The sequence below is a fragment of the Phalacrocorax aristotelis genome, chromosome 5, assembly GCF_949628215.1.
Source record: "Phalacrocorax aristotelis chromosome 5, bGulAri2.1, whole genome shotgun sequence".
In the NCBI taxonomy this organism is placed as follows: Eukaryota; Metazoa; Chordata; class Aves; order Suliformes; family Phalacrocoracidae; genus Phalacrocorax; species Phalacrocorax aristotelis.
The window spans coordinates 30,745,368-30,762,739 of record NC_134280.1 but is presented as its reverse complement, the minus strand read 5'-3'; the positions used below and the strand labels follow the sequence as shown (position 1 = coordinate 30,762,739).

Sequence of the window (17,372 nt, the reverse complement as noted above, 5' to 3'; positions counted from 1 at the left end):
CACCCCCTCCCACGACATGGCGGACCGCCCGTTGCCCGAGGGGGCCCTTCTCTACCTGACCGGAGGCCTACCTCTATGGTCGGGGGCGCGGCGGGCGGGGCGGTGCCCGGCCCCGGCGCTGACGGCGGGGCGCGGGGCGTGGCCTGGACGCTACGGGGGCGGGCTCTGGGGGCGGGGCGCGGCGCGGCGCGGCGCGGCGGGGCGGGCGCCCGGAGCGACTCCCCTTTGTGTCTGGAGTCGGGAGAGCCGTTGGTGCCGTTGCGCGGGCGGGAGGGGGCGTGAGCCGCGGAGGAGGAGGACGACCACCACCTCCAGGCCTTCGGCTCCCGCCCGCAGCCGGCGGCGGGCACGGGAAGGAGGCGGAGCGGCGCGGCACAGAGCTGCCCCTCGCCGGCGAACCCGGCGCGGCGGGGGGGTGGAAGGCGCTGGCAGCGCGGAGGGGCTGAGCCGTTCCCCGGGCGAGCTGCGCCTTTCTTGGCCCCCAGCGGCGAGCGGAGAGCTGAGGGAGGAGGCCGGGGCCGGGCCGGGGGCTGCCTGGCGCTGTGGACTCGCAGGGAGGGAGGCGGAGGGCGTGGGGAAGGGCCGCCGCGCTCTCGCCCGCGAAGCGGTGCCGGCTGCCTCCGCAGCTGGAGCCGCCGAGGAGGGGCCTCGCTGCCCCGCGCTCCGGGCCCCACCTTCGTCGGGGTGGCCGGGGGTGGCGTTGCTTCTGGGGGGGGGCCGGGGGTGCGCGGCGGAGCCCGCCCGGCGGGGGAGGCAGATGGGCCGAGCCGCGGCAGCCCTCGCCCTGAAAGCTGAAGGGGGTCGCGCCGAGCCGCGGAGGGACTGACTGAAGGGATCATCGCCGCCGCCTTCCCGGGCGCGTCAGGCAGCGAGGAGACCGAGACCTTTAACGGGATGGGACGCGGCTCTGCGCCGAGCCCGTAGAGCTCCCTGCCCCTGCCCGGCTCGGCCCGCGGGGCTGCTCTGACTGGCAGTGCTGCAGGCGCGGGCTCGCGTCTGGATATGTTTCCTGCTCCGGCGGGCTGCTGCTGCTGCGATAGCGTGAGGCTGCGTAGGAAATAAGCTCGGTTCCCAGCCGAGCCGGGAGCGTGCCGCCTTTCCTCGGCGGGGGGAGATGCCTCGGGGCTGGGAGGCAGGAGCAGGCGCTTCCCCCGCGCCCGCGGAGCCGCGCCGACTCCCCAGACATGAAGGCGGGCGGGTGTAATGGAGTAAGAGCGAAGACGGCTCCTCTCATCTGCCATTTGCCCTTCCAGACGGGATTGTAAACCGGGAGAGTTGAGGAAGGCTGCGCGAAAGAAGGAGGAAATTCCTCTCGTCGGGTTTTTTTTTTTTCCTTTTTTTTTTTCTTTTTATTTTTTCCTTCTCCTTCCTCGGTCCTTGGCCTCCCCAGGTATGACTGCCTCACTGCAGCACCTTGTGCTGGTGCTCTTGCTCTCCAGTGCCACCCTGCTGCTCAGCACTGCGGCTGGTAAGTAGCCAGTGGGTGTAACGAACTAGCCATTTTGGCAGAGGAAAGGGGGGTGGGGTCCGCTGGTATTTGGGCACATCTGTGACTCCTTAAAAAGTGGTGTGCATCTATTTCAGCGGCGAAGCCTGATAAAGTTTTGAAATCCCGATGCATTAAGCGTCTCGGAGAATAAAATCTGCTTTATTGTGTAAATGAACTCGGCCTGCATTCAAGATGCATGCATTGCCTAGATCTGCTTCCCTTGTCTAATAATTAATTTCAATTTTGGAAAAATATATGATCTTTTTGTTTTGCATACCTCGCCCTTTGTAAGGTAGTGCAGGAATTTTTAATATATATTTTAATCGTCAGCAGAGCTGCGCCTGTTTTGCTGTGGGATCTTTGGGCACAGCCATTTTTAATTTTATCGCATTGGTGCTTTTAGGGGCCTTAAACGTGCTGCTGTTTGTAACAGACTTACTGTAATATGTATCTTTTTCTTGGAGGAGATGTGAAGCAAAAATTTAGCTACTTCTGGTGTCACTTGTGATTATAGAACAGTAACACAAAACACTGTTGAGAGATCTTGAAGGGCTTTTTTTTCCTCTGACAAGAAGTTGGAAACATACATGCTAAGAGCATCCTTATTCTTAAATTTTTTGGACACTCTAGACCTCTTTTTAATTTTGCTCTGAAGCTCAGTGTCAGATATGTAGGATGTTTGGCCATGATATTGGAAGAGAGATGTGTATTGGTCTGGCATCCTTTGGTTTACTGTCATGGTGACAGATGTTGGAGCCTTCTGAGTGTTACCCAGCTTTGTTAGGCACTAATAGCAATTCTTCTTGCTGTATGCGTTTTCCAGCAGTTTTGGAAGACTCCTGGGACTTGGTGTCTTTTTACTAATCCGGACCCAATTTGCAGTGCTTTGTTTTTTTTAGTGTTATTTTGTAATCTGATGTGTATAATTCATTTATGAATCCTTTTAAGAGAATTGCTATATCTTGCTGAGGTGACCCAACAAGCTGATGGTGGGTTCCACATTACCTTTTATTGAGGTCTTAAAATTGAATTATTTGAATTGAAAATCCTGTAAGTGATGCATGTTTAGGCAGTTTCTTCATTGCTCTGACTGTGTGGGTAGTCCCTGATTTTCTCGCTTCTGTTTAAGAGGTCTCTTTCAGGAAGGTATTTAAATGAAAAGATTGATGTTGCCTATATCATTCTGCCCTTTGACTGCCATTATTTTAGACTGATGTCTGCAGCGTCTCTCTGTGGTAGTTTAAGGAGTGGTTTTCTCTATTTTCTTTTCTTCCTTTTTTTTTTCCCCTGGAAGAAGGGACTTCTGAAGGTCAAAAGTCTTGGTATTAAAGCACATATGAATCCAGAATGCCCAGCATCTCCCCTTTTCTTTCAAATATAACTTTTAACAAGTGTAGGGGTTTTTTTTTGCCCTTTGTGAAAACTTCAGTGAGTTGGTAATTTCTCTGCACTGATGAAGGAGAAGGGTTACTGAAGAGTGAGTACAGATTTGAAGCAGATCAGGGGTTGGGCAGGTGCGGTATGAGCCCATTTGCCCAGTTTTGCCCATTCACCTCAACCCTGACCTGGCAACAGCGTCCCCAGTATTTCAGTTCCAGTTTTGCCTTGTTAAAAGGTATTAACGATGCCAGCTTTTTGGTTCTTTTGTGAAAAGGAACCTGTTTTCCCATCGTTACTGATTTCCTAATTGTGAAATTTTACCAATCCACATTTTAAAAAAACTTTGGTCATAATCCTCTGTAAGAGTAATTAAAGTAATGGTTGATTTTAAGTTTACACTGCATTTCAGGAAAAAAAGTCTATACATGGGGAAGCTACACTAATGTGTAATTCTGCCCTTTTATGTTCATGAAAGAGCCAACGATCTTTCTTCTCTTCCCCTCCCCCAAAGTATGAACTGTATGCTCCCATCAGAGTGAAAATGCTGCCTTTGTAGCTTTGAAAACCCCTACTAATTCTTCTGATTAGTGAATGGATATTATCTCCGTAGTGTACAGAATTGAGTGTTTATAAATGCAAAATCATGACATCAGAGGGAAAGTATTTCCATAACAGGTTTGTAAGTTTCTGTCTGGAGGAGAATATCTGGACCTCCTTGGGAAGAGCTAGCTCCACAAAGACTTGGGCTTAGTATGGGTGGGAAAGGAAAGATGTAAAGATGATAAAGGTGATGACAAAAGAAAAAAAAATTTACGGGGGACTGTAGATGAATTTCACTCACAATCTGGGATGTGAATGAAGAAAGAAGGTGGTTCTTCCTTCACTTTGTTACTGAAGGTGTAAGACAGAACTAGCTCTAGATTCAGAATTATTTGCTGATTATTAGGGGGGAACTATTACTGGCTTCCTCCATAAAATCCAGGACTTAACAGGTATCTGGTAACTCTGTATTTAGAATCATGTCCTAGTAAAGAGAAATGCTACAGTAAGGATATTTTACCGATACTAGTCTTGGGTAAAATTCTGAGGGGTTTAAAAGTTTTATATTGGAAAAAAATGGTTTGTGCCACTTTGTTCTTTATTTCCCAAATGATGTGAAATACCTCTAAATATTTTCCTTAGAACTATGAGACATATTTATAACCCTTATATTTCAGAGGATTTGGGTGCATTGTGACGGTTGTACCTGAAGAGGTGGTGGGTGAACCTTTGAGCTGTTGCTAATATTGGTAAAGAATTTTGTTTGGGAGTTCATACACACCTGATATTACAGATATAATCTTTCCTCATTTCACTTGCTTGTCTTCTGTGATACGCAATACTAAACCACTTTTCCTTCTTTATACATATGCAGGAGAACAGCATTCCATTGCCTAATGTGTAAATTATTTGCTGAAAGTATAAAGTGAAAATTAAAGCAAGCAGAATATCCTTTTATCTTTGGGAATCTTTCCATAAGTCTGTATCTATGTGGTTCAACAGGGCCACAAAATTTTCAGTCTGAGTGGAACTCGATAGAGATTGAAGTATTTTTTTAATGATCATCTCAATAATTAAAATTAATGAACTGAAGCATCTTTATCCAATTCTCTCTTGCCAGTTAAAGTTACTTTAGTGTCTCAGTGTAATTTGTTTGAAATATGAATTGCGTGACATGAGGAAAAGCCTCCTTTGGCTCTTCAACTCAGTTCTTTTAATTCAGTATTTTGAATTAGTAACTGACTCTCTCTTGCATATAACACAAGTTTTTTTTAAACCTATCTGCACTCCAATTTCTACTTGTTTACTAGAGCTGTACCTGTTGTTTACAGCTCATTCAGATGAAATCTAAAAATTAAATTTATTTTTCTGTTTGACTTGGGAGCTGTCTCAGAAATATTAGCCTAGCAGATGGAAACAGACTGTTTGCTTGAGGGGCACGACTGGTATGCTTGATGGATAACCACACATACAAGTGCTGCCTGTATGCCAGACTAGGGCTTCTTTAACTGTCTAGTTGTGTAAAGAAGCAGTGTAGCTGTGAAAGCGCAGGATTCTGCACAGAGCCCACCCCACTGAGAAGAGCCTTTTTGCCATTAGGTAAATCAGCCTGTATGAACCTCTGTGATATTTTAGCTAAGCTGCTTCCAGTTTCCGAGCAAACTTCAGTACTTCTGTACTGCACTGTGTGGTGTAGGCATAGCCTGTGAGGAAATGGAAGGTGCACTTATCTGATGGCCAAGGAACCCGAATTTCAAGCCCTGAGACATTACACAGATACCTCGCTTCAGTATGAATGGCTTTACCCTCAAAGGAACCACGTGTAAAAGGTTGTCTGCCTATCCTTCTCTGATGGAGGAAGGCAAACTTCTCTTCACCCTGGACAAAAAAGGGAAGCATGGCTGTATTTCTTAAAATTATTCTTAGGGTGAACTTTGTATAAAGTAGTTGTTTTGATGACACCTCTCTAACACATATTACAAACTTTAAAAAAAATCATGTTGACTTTTATATTGCTCTCCCCTCTACCTTTTTATATCCTATTAAGTATTTCTTAGTAGTCTGTATAGTCAGTGGCATTGTTTCCTCGGCAGATACCACCTTCCTCTGCCTTTCTCACCAGAGAGATGAGAAAGTTGGTATGTTAGGTTCTTCAGAAATGTTTTATTCCTCCTAACAATAGAGTGCATGGCTTACTGTCACTGGAGCTATATTGTATTTGGACTCAGTCTGGCTGTGCCATGAACATGCGCTGTTGTTTTCTGAGCAGAATCTAACTTTTCCGTCCAGGGCTGTGGGTAAACAGTGTGTAAAGTTTCATTTGGAACAAAATGTTTATGCCCTGAATAAAACAGGCTTGGTGATGCTTTCTGTTGGTTAGGACAGGAATATGTGCATAGCTTACAGGCAGTTTTAAGTATTAATTTGATTAAGCTTGTAGACTTAGGGGAGCTGCTCACTGCTTGAATTTGAAAACAAGTGAAATAGAAGGACGCTTCTCTAAAACACCAACATTTCAGTACTCAAACTGATTTTCTCTGGGGTGTTTTTTGGGTTTTGTAGGGTTTTTTGGTTTTGTGTTTTGGGGTTGGTTTGGTGTATGGGGGTCCCGTCCCCCCCCCCCCCCCCCCCCCGAAACAGAAGTTCACAGAAGTGTAAGGCTGGAAGTGACGACTTCTGTTTCCTCCATGGTCTGGCTGCGTAAGTACAGGTAACAATCTTTGTCTAACATCTCTAAAATCTCCAGTGAAGAGGGATTTCATGGCCTGTCTAGTCTGTCCTGTTACAGTGCTTAATTATCATGTTTTTTTGTAATGTAATAATAGTAGGTTTTTTCCCCTTCTATTCTAATGCAAGATTAAGATGTGCCTTAATTTTCATGTGGCAATCTATCTGAACATATAGTGTGGAGTACGCACAAAGACAATTGTAAGGGAACATCAGTTTTGAGAAGTTCATATGTTGAAGCCTAACATCTCAAACTTGGCTACAGTAATTTGCAATGGGAAGCTTGAGTTGACTGTTAATGTTCTAAAATGAAATTTTTGCAATTTTAAAAAACTGTTTTTTTTAAAACTTACGCTTACCCCAAAATGTTGATTTCTGATGGTGCCCTCCTAATTCAAGGGGTCTGTTAATTGCAGAGCTGGGAGCTGGGCTAAGCAGCAGGAGTGGAATCTGATAGGAGAGGTCAGTCTGGGTGTGTGACCAGGAGGAAGAAAGGCTAACAGGACAGAGATTTGAAAGCATGGAGGATTCAATCTGGTTTGCAGTGCGATGAGCACCAAGGTGTATTAGAAAACCAGACAGAGATGGTGTTTTACATTTGTCAGACTTGTTTGGGGAATGAGTGCCTGCAGTTGTGTGGTGGAATGAAGTTTTTGTGCTGGGGGAGAGAAGGAAGGCGTAGTTGTAAGTAGCAGTTTTGAAGATTTCTGTTCTCTCATGTGAGAATGAATGTGAGAGACCTAGTTATTCAGATAATGTCTTTACCCTCCTCCCTTTCCCTCAGTCTCACAAGTTTGAAAGCCACAGGTTTTTGGGTGGTGATGGCATTTTATTGCAAGTCATTGGGGTGTGTCAGTTTTGTCAATTGCTTTCTCGGGTTTGGGTCAAGTCACATTTTTTGGTTTGAATTCTAAAGGGGTCCACCTTTTGCATCTCTCAGTACTTTGTATTTTTTTGTTTCTTATTTCTGTGAGAGAAGGAGGGAAAAATAGGCACTATGGACACAGAAGACTGTTGCTGTCTGCAAACCTTTCCATCTTCGCCATTAACTTCTGATCTGGTAGCCAATTTCAACCATATGTGAAAGATGCTAAATGCCTCAAGAGATTAATTTGCTACTGTTTTCATGAAAATTAGGAACTGAATAGAGGAGACAATTCCAAGGTAGAGGTTTCCCAAGGGGAAAGGGGGACAGAACTCAGCCCAGGTAATTCTCTGTGCTTAAAACTGCTGCCCAGTCAGTGCAGGGATGCTGGCAAGCATGTTGGGGCATACACCATTCTGGACTATGCACAGTATATTTTGTCTTCTGTTCACTTAGCATGTCTTAGGAGATCTGGGAGAGAAGTGGGGATCCCTTTTGTGGGAGGGGTGGGAGTTGGGTAAGAAGTGTGGGAGAAAGGGCATGTTTGTAGGCAATTAGTCAGCAGCTTGTGGAACAATTGTGTTTCTGAGACAATGTAGTAGGCAATTTTTTCTTTTAACTAAATTTCCAAAACAATGCCCAAATCGCTTTTCTGAATGGCAATCATCCATTTATAACTTCACAGTTGCAGTTTATGGTATGCGTTGTTTTTCACACTCAAAACTGGATTTAATTGACTATCCTGTGTATATACTTACCTTTAGTTCAGATATCCCACATATTAAACTTCCTTATGATCTTTTTTTCAACAGTACTGTAACTTATGCTTTTCCTGTGGTCCCTTTGAATGTTTTTTTATGTATTATACTTGCTTGAACCTGTGAAGTGCATAAAAATAGCTTTATTATTTGTGTAAAGCAGGAGTAATGGAAAGGCATGTGCTGTCACCTTCTGGGTTGGAGTAGATGGCAATGACACAGCTAGTGGTATAGTGAAACTCTGAGCTGCTGTACTGACTGTTCTGGCAGGTGGGCTAGGTAATGCTAGCAGTGGTGCACAGCAGCTCTTACTATTACATTTAGCCAGCACCTTATACTGCTCCTTTATTTATGCATCTTTATTTATTTATGCTCCTTGTTCTACCATATATACTTTTTCTATTTTGAGTTGTAAGCAGGATGAGTGTAAGAAAATATGGGTGCGAGATGCCTTTTTTTTTTTGAGATGACTGAAAGTATAATCGTAGGTCATACATGTTAATCTGGCTCCTTAATTTATACATTAGAGAATGTAGCACTTAATTAATATCAAAGTATTGAGCGTTGGCAGTGTCATCTCCCAAGCTCATAATTCTTGGTGTGAAGTACATTTCTCTCAGCATAAGTCACAAAGGTCAGGTTCACCTGGTGTGAGAAGCTTTAACGTAGTTCAGTGGCAGGAACGATTTACTAAACATGCCCTACTGCTCTTGCTATTGCCTTATCAGACTTAGTCAGTTTGGCTTGGTTTCCATTAAAAATAAAACGTTTTATTTCTGCAACCAAAGCAGCATGGGTAGAGATACTTGGGTATCTATATACCCTATCTATACTAGGGTAGAGAACTCCTAGACCATCCATATTGGAGAACCTTAACTAGGTTTTCCAAGAATTTAAACTAATCCACAATTCTTTGCTATTCTGAAATTTGTTGGATTTGACAAACATCTTAGGAAAAATAATGAGCCGTGTTACTGTTCAAGCTATTTTCTAATACAATCTTTGCTATAAATAAATGATCTTACAGGGGTATGTTTAGTTGTCCACTGCTAAAAAATGTTTGCTTTTGCTAGTGATGGAGTGGTTCTTTTGTAGTTAGTTTGTTGCTGAACCTACTTGAAAATTAATCCTTCCTTCTGATGCTGTTGTTCAGAGAGAAGTCAGTAAAACTGGTATAGTCTGGGGGCTTTGTGTCCCTACACCTTCTACATTGCAAAAATCTTGGTGCAGACCTACGGTATACTGTAGGTATGTGCTATACGCTGTGAACTTTGCCGGTCCTTTTATTTGTTTAAAAGGTAAACTCTAGAAATTATTTCTCTATATTTATTTGCAGACAAGGGACCTTCTTAGCTGACGATTAGGTTTTTTAATGATTACTCATTCTTAAATATAAATTTGCATTATATTTAGCTGTCTGAGATATGAATGATAAATAGAGTCAGTATAGTAAGCTGAGAAACTAAGATTGTAGTAGGAAAATTGTAGCATCTATCTTTTTAGCTACACTGTGGCGCCGCCATATATATGCAAAGCAGGCACTTAGCTCAAGAACAATGTTTCTGTATTAAAATAATTTCAGTTGCAATCAGAGAAGGATAAAAGGAACCCTGTAATGAAGTTCGTCTGGATGCCACCGTGGTGTTGATCTCTTATGTTTGCATGTTTAAAGTTCTTTGCCTTTATTTCTAGCTGTAATGGCCCAGGCTGGGGAGCTGTAGCTGGAGCAGCTGCCGTGATTGAAATAGGCACCCAGGCCTGGGTTCTGCCAGCTGTAACAGGAGACAAGCGGGTCAGGGCGCACACTCCTGTCTCGCAGTGCTTGCTGCGGGTATTTGAGTAGGACTCGGCTGAGAAGTGGAAGAACTTGTTCCAGCGTTCTGTGCTATTCTTACTCTGCTTTGGAGGCTGGAATGAATGACTTTGTGAATCTAAGTGAGTGAAAAAAAGATGTGGAAACACTGGATTTCCGCTTAAATTAGGGTAAACCATTTCTCACCCACTGCAGCAGTATTTGGATCTCTATAAACTTTTTAATATAGAACATGTGCAAATCCCCAATTCTAGTGTGTGCCATAGATACTGTGAAGGCGACTTGTAATACATACGTGTATGCATCTGTATCTGTATGTGCATATATCCGTATGTAATCAGTGTTACCAAAATTCGATCATACCAATCTGCTTCGCTGCTAAAATCTGATATTTTAATATTGGCAAATTAGCTGTTTGCTTGCTGTTCTTATTTTCCAAAAAGTCCTTATAAACAGCTTATATGTGTGACTGGTAAACTTTACAGTTATTAATTACATCCAGATTCTACCAGGACCTGTTAAATAATTTCTCTTTTAGTTCTACTAAGATGAATCTGGCCTAATTAAATTTTAGTTAAATTTAGCCTGTAGTAGTTAATGCTGTTGCAGCAGAACACAATTATTTGGCCACATTTGTTTAACATTGTTTTAGCCAAGAATTTAAAATCCAGAAAATATTTTTTTCCTTAATTTTTCAGTACAAACTTAGAAATAATCTTAAATGGCAAATAGAGACTTTCTTTGCTTTTATTGTTTCCTGTCAGAGAAGTAGTACCATTAATGAAGCTGTCAGCAAATTTAGTTTCCCTTATTTTAAGAAGTAGTGGCACAGAATGTTTGTGTACAATACAAATAAAACCCTAATTATTATTTTACCAATATGTATGCAGACTATATAATGCTACTTAAAATTGATGATGTGGCCTTTGGGCACAGGAATAAGCGGTCCAAATATGACGCAACATAGTAAATGAACTCAAAAAATGAGGATAAGGTATGTAAAATAAGGAAGTCTAGTGATACAATAATAATATAACAACTCTAAGAACTTAATGGTTTCACTTTGAGAATGCAAGAGTATTTTCTTTTCCCTTTCCTGTATGCAGGGGGGGAAAATAAGCAGTGAGGTTCTAAGACACTTGAATAATTAGTGCCTTAATATAAGAGTTTGGCAAACATAGTCTGAGAAGTCACTTCCCTGAGGAATTCTAGAGGCATTTAAGAGGGAATGCGTTAAAAGGGATGTTGAATTGGGTCCTGCTGAGGAATGGAAGAGTTAAATGTGAAAGCAACTATTCAGATGTGGTGTAGTTTGAAGCAGTCATCAAAACAAAGTCCTTCATCTTGAAGCAAGTGAACATCTGCAAAAGGAGGCAGATATTGTCAAAGTGATATCATGGACAACTACTTGATTTTCTTGACTGGTTTTGGAAGGGTGGGAGAAGGGTTAGTAACAACAGAGCTGAGCTGAGAACGTAATAAGGCCTGCAGAGGAATAAAAAATGGGCTTTTAATATGTTATAAACCAAACTGTGAAGGGAGTTGGTGATCCAATAGGAGGGAAGACGACAGGCAGAAAAGTCCAAGATCCACAGTTAATTAAGATTCTCATTAAAAAATGGGGGACCATTTTGGAAGAATGGTGAACTATCTGTAGCACACAGGGCAATATGTGTTACACTCTTACTCCTTCTGTAAGTCCTGTTACAGAAAGAAGCTTGCACTAGCTGAGTGAGAAAGCATCTGGAATTGCCAGTAGATCCAGCAAATGTCCCCCAGAATTGTGTCTGAACTGCACTGTGCGTAGCGAGTACCCATCAAAATACAGCAACAGATTTTTGTTTGAACTGCTGGGAGCGTAAAGAAATGGATGAAAATTAAGTTTTAATTTTCAAAAAATGTTTTTATGTGGCAAATAATGCAAAAGTTTACTGAGCATATTATTGTACGAAGAACCTGAATAATCCACAGTTGTACTAACTGAAATAAGAATTTGCATAGAATATCAATCCTTTTTATTCCTTCACCTCCTTACATTTGGTTAGGATTGATCTTCCATAAAATTGTTAAATATTTGTGAAAATCAGTGGAGTGTCTTAGGTAATGGTTAATTTAAATGATTGAATGGCTATGGAGTTTTACAAAGAGTACCTATGTTTTAATGTTGATTTACCTCTAATAAGAGATGTGGCTTCTCTTTGGTGGCAGATTTCATGTATTTGTTGTGCATATGGTATCTTTTTTGCCAACTTCAAATCTTAAAATGTAGTTAAATCCATAGTTCTCAGGCACCAGGATTCAGTCTACATATAACGATGCTGTTATATATCACTTCCAACCTTCCTGTAAAACATCCATGCATATAATACAAATTAAAAACCAAACAAAAGACATTAACAGCCTTTAGCCAGGATTCTAATCGAAGTTAATCAAGATAATTCTAAATACTGAACTTCTTACTCTATCTGCTAACTTGTCTTCTGTATCAGATTACTGAGGGGAAAACAAGAATTTATGTTAGTGTTCTGTAATTAAATGGAAAATTAAGTAAGTCACTTTTCCCTTTCTGTTCCAATTATGAGCCTCTCAGTGTTGTTCTTTTATATGTTTTTGTGTTCATGCTATAGCTTAAAACCAGAATCACTTTGGGACAATGAAGTTATGTACAGTTTTATTCTGTTTTCATATGCTTATTATACAAGATGCTGGTGTAACCCCACTAGTCTTTTTAGTGTTCCAGTGTTCTGAATACTTCATTTATACAAATTTACAGTTTGATCTTTGAACTTGACACAGGTTTTGGAGATCAGGCATTTTCGTGAGACTGTCAGGAAACAGTGAGAAGTAAGCCTATTGCAATGTCCTTGCTTCTTCAGGTAAAACTAGACATCCTAGCTGGATGTTTGCCAGTGTTATTACAGGAAAAGGTGTTTGTCTTGATTATTTTCCTAGATTTGCCCATCTTTCTCCGTCCTTGGTTTTATTATTCTTTTCAGGATGGTTAGAATAAGCGTGTAATGAATGTACCTCTATGTTACTGACACATGCTTTCAACATATAACTGCATCTAAATAGTTTAAAATAATCTAGGAATGCCACATACAAACAGTTATTACTTTTAGCTGAAATATATAATAACAAGTGAGGATTATGTATGTGACAGAATCTGATAGTAAATTCCTGTGTGGCAATTACATAAAGCAGTTAGTTTCAGAGCTTAATTGATAACTCTGGGGCTTGCTTCACTTCCTTGAGGTGTGGGAATCCAAGGTGCAGAGGTAACTGCATTCCATCAAGTTTCAGTCTAGACAGGCATGAGAGCATCATTCATCCGGTACCAAACAAGGAAGGCTAATCACCTTCTTAAAAGTGACCTTGCAGCTAAAGAATGTGCTGTGGTGGGCACACAGAAAGGCAAGTCAACAGCTCAGTGCAATCACCAGCAATACTCTTCCTTGACTTAGAGTCTTGACTTAGGATGCTATCTGGATTGCAGAATGTTGGTTTCTTCGCGTTTTGTAGGGGTGGTGCTTTTTGACAGAAATAGTTTAATGAAGTGCTGTACAGTAAATTATATTTGATTGAAGGAAAAGCTTGTTATGTAGTTGAGGTGGGAGGAAGTTTGAAGTACACTTCTATAGCAAGAAGTATTAGGAAACACTATTATAGAGACTCTTCTCCCTCCTCTAATTGAAGAGTAGTAGAGTGAGCTTGGACTTTTCAAACAGTGTTTTAAAGGATAGTGCAGTGGCTTTTTGTGGTGGTTTTTTTGGGGTTGTTTTTTTTTTTAAGGGGATATGTTTACTTCTAAGGCATATCAAAATGGAAAGGTAAAGTGACGTAGCACAAGCTGAGCCCAGTTTAATTAGTTTTGCTGGATCTGTTAGCTTGATTTCTATGTAGACACTACCACAATCAGTTGGGAGGGACTGCTGAGGGGAAAAATAGTGGAGCTGTTGAGGGAAGTGTGGAAAGGTATTTTCAAGTTTTCTTGGTGATATGAGGACAAACAGTGAGTAGCAGATGACCCTGGTAGCTTAGGAGGCACAAGCAGTGAGATGCACCTTGACAGCTTGAGGGTAAATGTTAAGAACTCATGAACAGAGAGATGTAAAAGAACAGGATGAATTCAGATGAAAACGAAATGGTTTGCCAGCTGCTTTGCTTCGATTGCCTGTGTGCATGCTCCTAACCTGCAATAAGTGTAAGATAGCTCTTGGAAAGAACTTGTGAGCATGTGCATGCAAATTTACTGCAGAATATTTAAAGTACAGTAAATTCACACTGTAATTTCATATTTGATCTTATCTGCCTTTGTGGGCATCATTCTTTCTCCCTTGTCAATTGTTTTGCTTGAGCAGGAGATAATCCTTCCATAGTTTAAGATCCAAGTGGAGCACTTAAAGAAAGGAAGCTGCAAATGTATTTAGTAGACGATGAGCATAATTCTATAGTTTTGGTTTTACCAGAATTACCTAGAAGTAGACCATTAAAAACAAACCTGAAATCAGGCATATAAACAAAAAAAAGTCATTATTATAACTGACCTTAATTCAGCTGCTTTGTGCATAATTGACAGTTTTTGTATTTTTCTCTGCAGGATCTCTGCCTTATTTGGTGGAAGAAGGGGTAATTTCAAGTTCTTGCAGGAATAGGCTTTTGCAGTTGCAGACCTCCTCACTTCTCTCTTCCCCTTGGATGCTATATCCCCCATTTTGAAGGTGGCTCCTCGTGTGTGCTTCTTTCTTGATATTCTCTCTTCATTTTCACTTATTCCCCTTATTTCAGTTATTGTAAAAACATATTTTTATTTAAACTTGAACATCACTGTTTTATGCATTTTTTCACTTTAATGAAAAGAAACTAGTTGTATCATGTTACTAAAAAGAGATCTTTGATAAGTGCTCAGATCAACTGGGATGCCTAAAGGAAGTGCAAAAGCCTGAAGTTTATTCTTCCCTAAAGGAATGCTTAGCTTCCCTGACTCTTCTGGTATGCTTTCTAAAAGTCGGAGCTCCTTTATTTTTCTACTTTTTATTGTCTTGCAGAACACAAACTCTGAGAACCTTGCTTGACAGATCCTCAGTGAATGTATAATTTGTTTTGAGGGAAACACAGTGGGGTGAGATTAGAGGCAGTATAGGACGGTCATTGCCTGCACAAACTTGGCTCAGTATAGCCCATGAGAGGTGGCACTAAACTTCTTTTAAACATGCATAAGCTTGAGTGAGTAATTAAGGAAGTGATTTCAGATATATATTTAAATAATGCTTTTGGAAGAATCATGTGAAGCTTTGGTTAGGATTTGGGGAGGGGGCAGTAGGGTGAAATTGTGTGAAGGGCTGTTCCAGTCCTTGGGGAATATACAGGTTCCAAGCCACAGATTTCCAAACTATTTTTCCTATAGTGCATTTTATTGAGGGTTTGAGGACTTTTGAAAGGCAAGCGGGTAATATATTTTTTCACTATACACAGAAGAAGACCAAAATTATTCTCAGTGTTTTCAATTACTGTATGGAGGGGGAGGGAGGGTGTGACAGTTCAAAAAGAAAACCATCATGCTGTCTTGGAGATTTGTATCTAGTCCTTCGCGTGATAGCGGATACCTTTCCTTGTAGTGCTGGTAGAATTATTTTGAATTCTCATCTTTGTGTTTAGAGTTGCATTGTGCAAGACTGATGAGATCAGGCTTTGGAAGTTAGCTTAGAACTGCTGTAGCCTTTGCTTGCTCTGCCCTTCCTATCCTTCCGGTTTTTATTCACAAAATGTATACAAATGTGAATACAAAGACTGTCCTCATCTCAAATGTCTCTGGTTGAGGAAGAAGATAGAGTTCTTCTCTCCTGTCTCATACCTAGCATATGGTAGCATTTATTCAGCTCTGTTAAAGAGTGCAAAAGACTTGTTTTAGCATATGATAATAAATGTCTCATAGCTTTAAAATAAACAGAATTAAACTACAGTCAGAGTTAACTAGGTCTTTAGCAATGATACTGCTAGAGAGAAGCTCTTGAATTCCCTTTTAATGATCCACCAAATATTTGCTTTTGGTTATCTGGAGCTGACAAATCATACAGTGCTGACTGTCTCTACAGATTCCTGTGCTTGAGTTAAATTGTCCCAAGTGCAAATTACCGCACCAAGTAGCAGTGCTTAAGCAGCACAGTCCAAATGTTTGTGTGAGCGCTGCATCCCCTTTGCACTTACTAGTGGGAGCACCAGCAGTTTAAATCTAGATCCCCAGACTGGCCTGCTGGTTCATGTTCAGGGCCTTACCTCACTCAGGCTTGCTATTTCTGTGTGGAACAGAAATAGATGCGTTCAAAGGTAAAGTTGCCTGCTGCCCTCCAGGGCAGAAGTTGGTTCGGAAGCAGTATTCACCTTTTGCTTTGAACCTGTGACAGTATTGAAGACAGCGCATTGTTCCAAGCTGCAAGCCCAGATATTTTGTAAAAGCAGCTGAGGGAGAAGGAAATAGTACTTACGGCTGCTACGTAAGACGAAGAAAGGAAACGGGAGCCTCCCTCAAGCGCAGCCACTAAGCAAAATAGTTAAAAATAGCTGCTTTTCCCCTCTAAGCAATTGTCTAAGTTGCCATAAATGTTGTTGTTTCTTGGGAGCTGGAGACAAGTCTCATTCCCTGGATTTTCTGTTCTGAGACACCAGTTGTGTTCTGAGAACTTGCACTGCGTGCACCACTGATTATTTCAGTACGGCTGTGTAAAAGGAAAAAAAAGGGAAAAAATAAAAAAAGCATTGAGGCCGAACTGTGATTGTAATGAGGAAAAGCATCAAAGTACTTACAAACTATAGAGGCAATGGATGGAAGGAGGACCATAGTGAGACGAATTATCTTGCTGTTGCTTAGCGTGCCACCAGCAAAGAGGAACAGATCTCTGGTTTGCTGGCTCCTGGTCCATTGTCATCCACGTCACTGTTTTGGATTTCTTTCATTATGATCCCAAACCAATGTTTTTTTCCAGACATCTCATAATTGAATGCTGGTTGTGAAAGCATTGTACTTGCTAAACAACACTTATAGAGAAAACTTGTGAGAAGTGGTGATTTTATTGCAAAACACACAACTACTAGAGATAACAAAATTTCATTAAAAAATTGGTTTCAGAAGGTGTAGAAATGTTTAGTAATTTCTTACCACTGTTAACTGGTGTTTCAATTCTATATACGTAGTTCAAAAGAAAAAATATTTTCATTTGAAATATATTTTTGTTTTACCTTGTGTTTACCTTACTGCTGTTTGAATTCTGCTTAGTTAAACTGATTTTCTTATCATTCCTGACATCTCAATTTCTTCAACTTGTTACCCCAAGCAGGCCATGGATTCCAAATATCTGTTGTTTTGTATCATCTACTCATCCTCTTCGATTGAGCTGCTCCTGTGAAGTTTAATAAACAGCTAAAACAGCTGAACAAATGACTAAAATTTTTTTTGTAGTATGTACAATTGCCCGACTATGTGAATGTATTTTAATAATTCAGCAAAAATGAGGTACTTATTTGGTAGGGACATGGTGGATGTTCCTTATTTTAGATGAAAGTAAATTTCTAATTTTAAGCTGTCTTTAAATTAGCAAATCCAAGTGTCTGGTACTCTGACGTGATTTCACTGCATTTCTTAGAAGCAGCAGTAAACTAGACCATTCCCTATGTAACATTTTCTTTTTCCTTTTCTTTCAACAGTGAGTATCCTTGTTTTTTGTTAATGGCAGGATTTTTAAAATTGTTTATACAAAGTGTAGGGACATGAACACATTGCTGAATTTTCATTACTTTTATTTC

At 41.0% G+C, this 17,372-nt stretch overlaps 1 protein-coding gene across 1 annotated transcript in view; it reads left to right on the top strand.

Annotated features, from left to right (window-relative positions):
* The first annotated feature begins 215 nt into the window (after nucleotides 1–215).
* BMPR2 (bone morphogenetic protein receptor type 2) overlaps nucleotides 216–17,372 on the top strand; it is a 114,411-nt gene continuing 97,254 nt past the window's right edge. Inside the window, exon 1 of the mRNA XM_075093755.1 lies at nucleotides 216–1,468. Coding sequence (XP_074949856.1) covers nucleotides 1,393–1,468 — 76 coding nt within the window. The 5' untranslated portion in view covers nucleotides 216–1,392. The remainder of the gene's footprint in view (nucleotides 1,469–17,372) is intronic.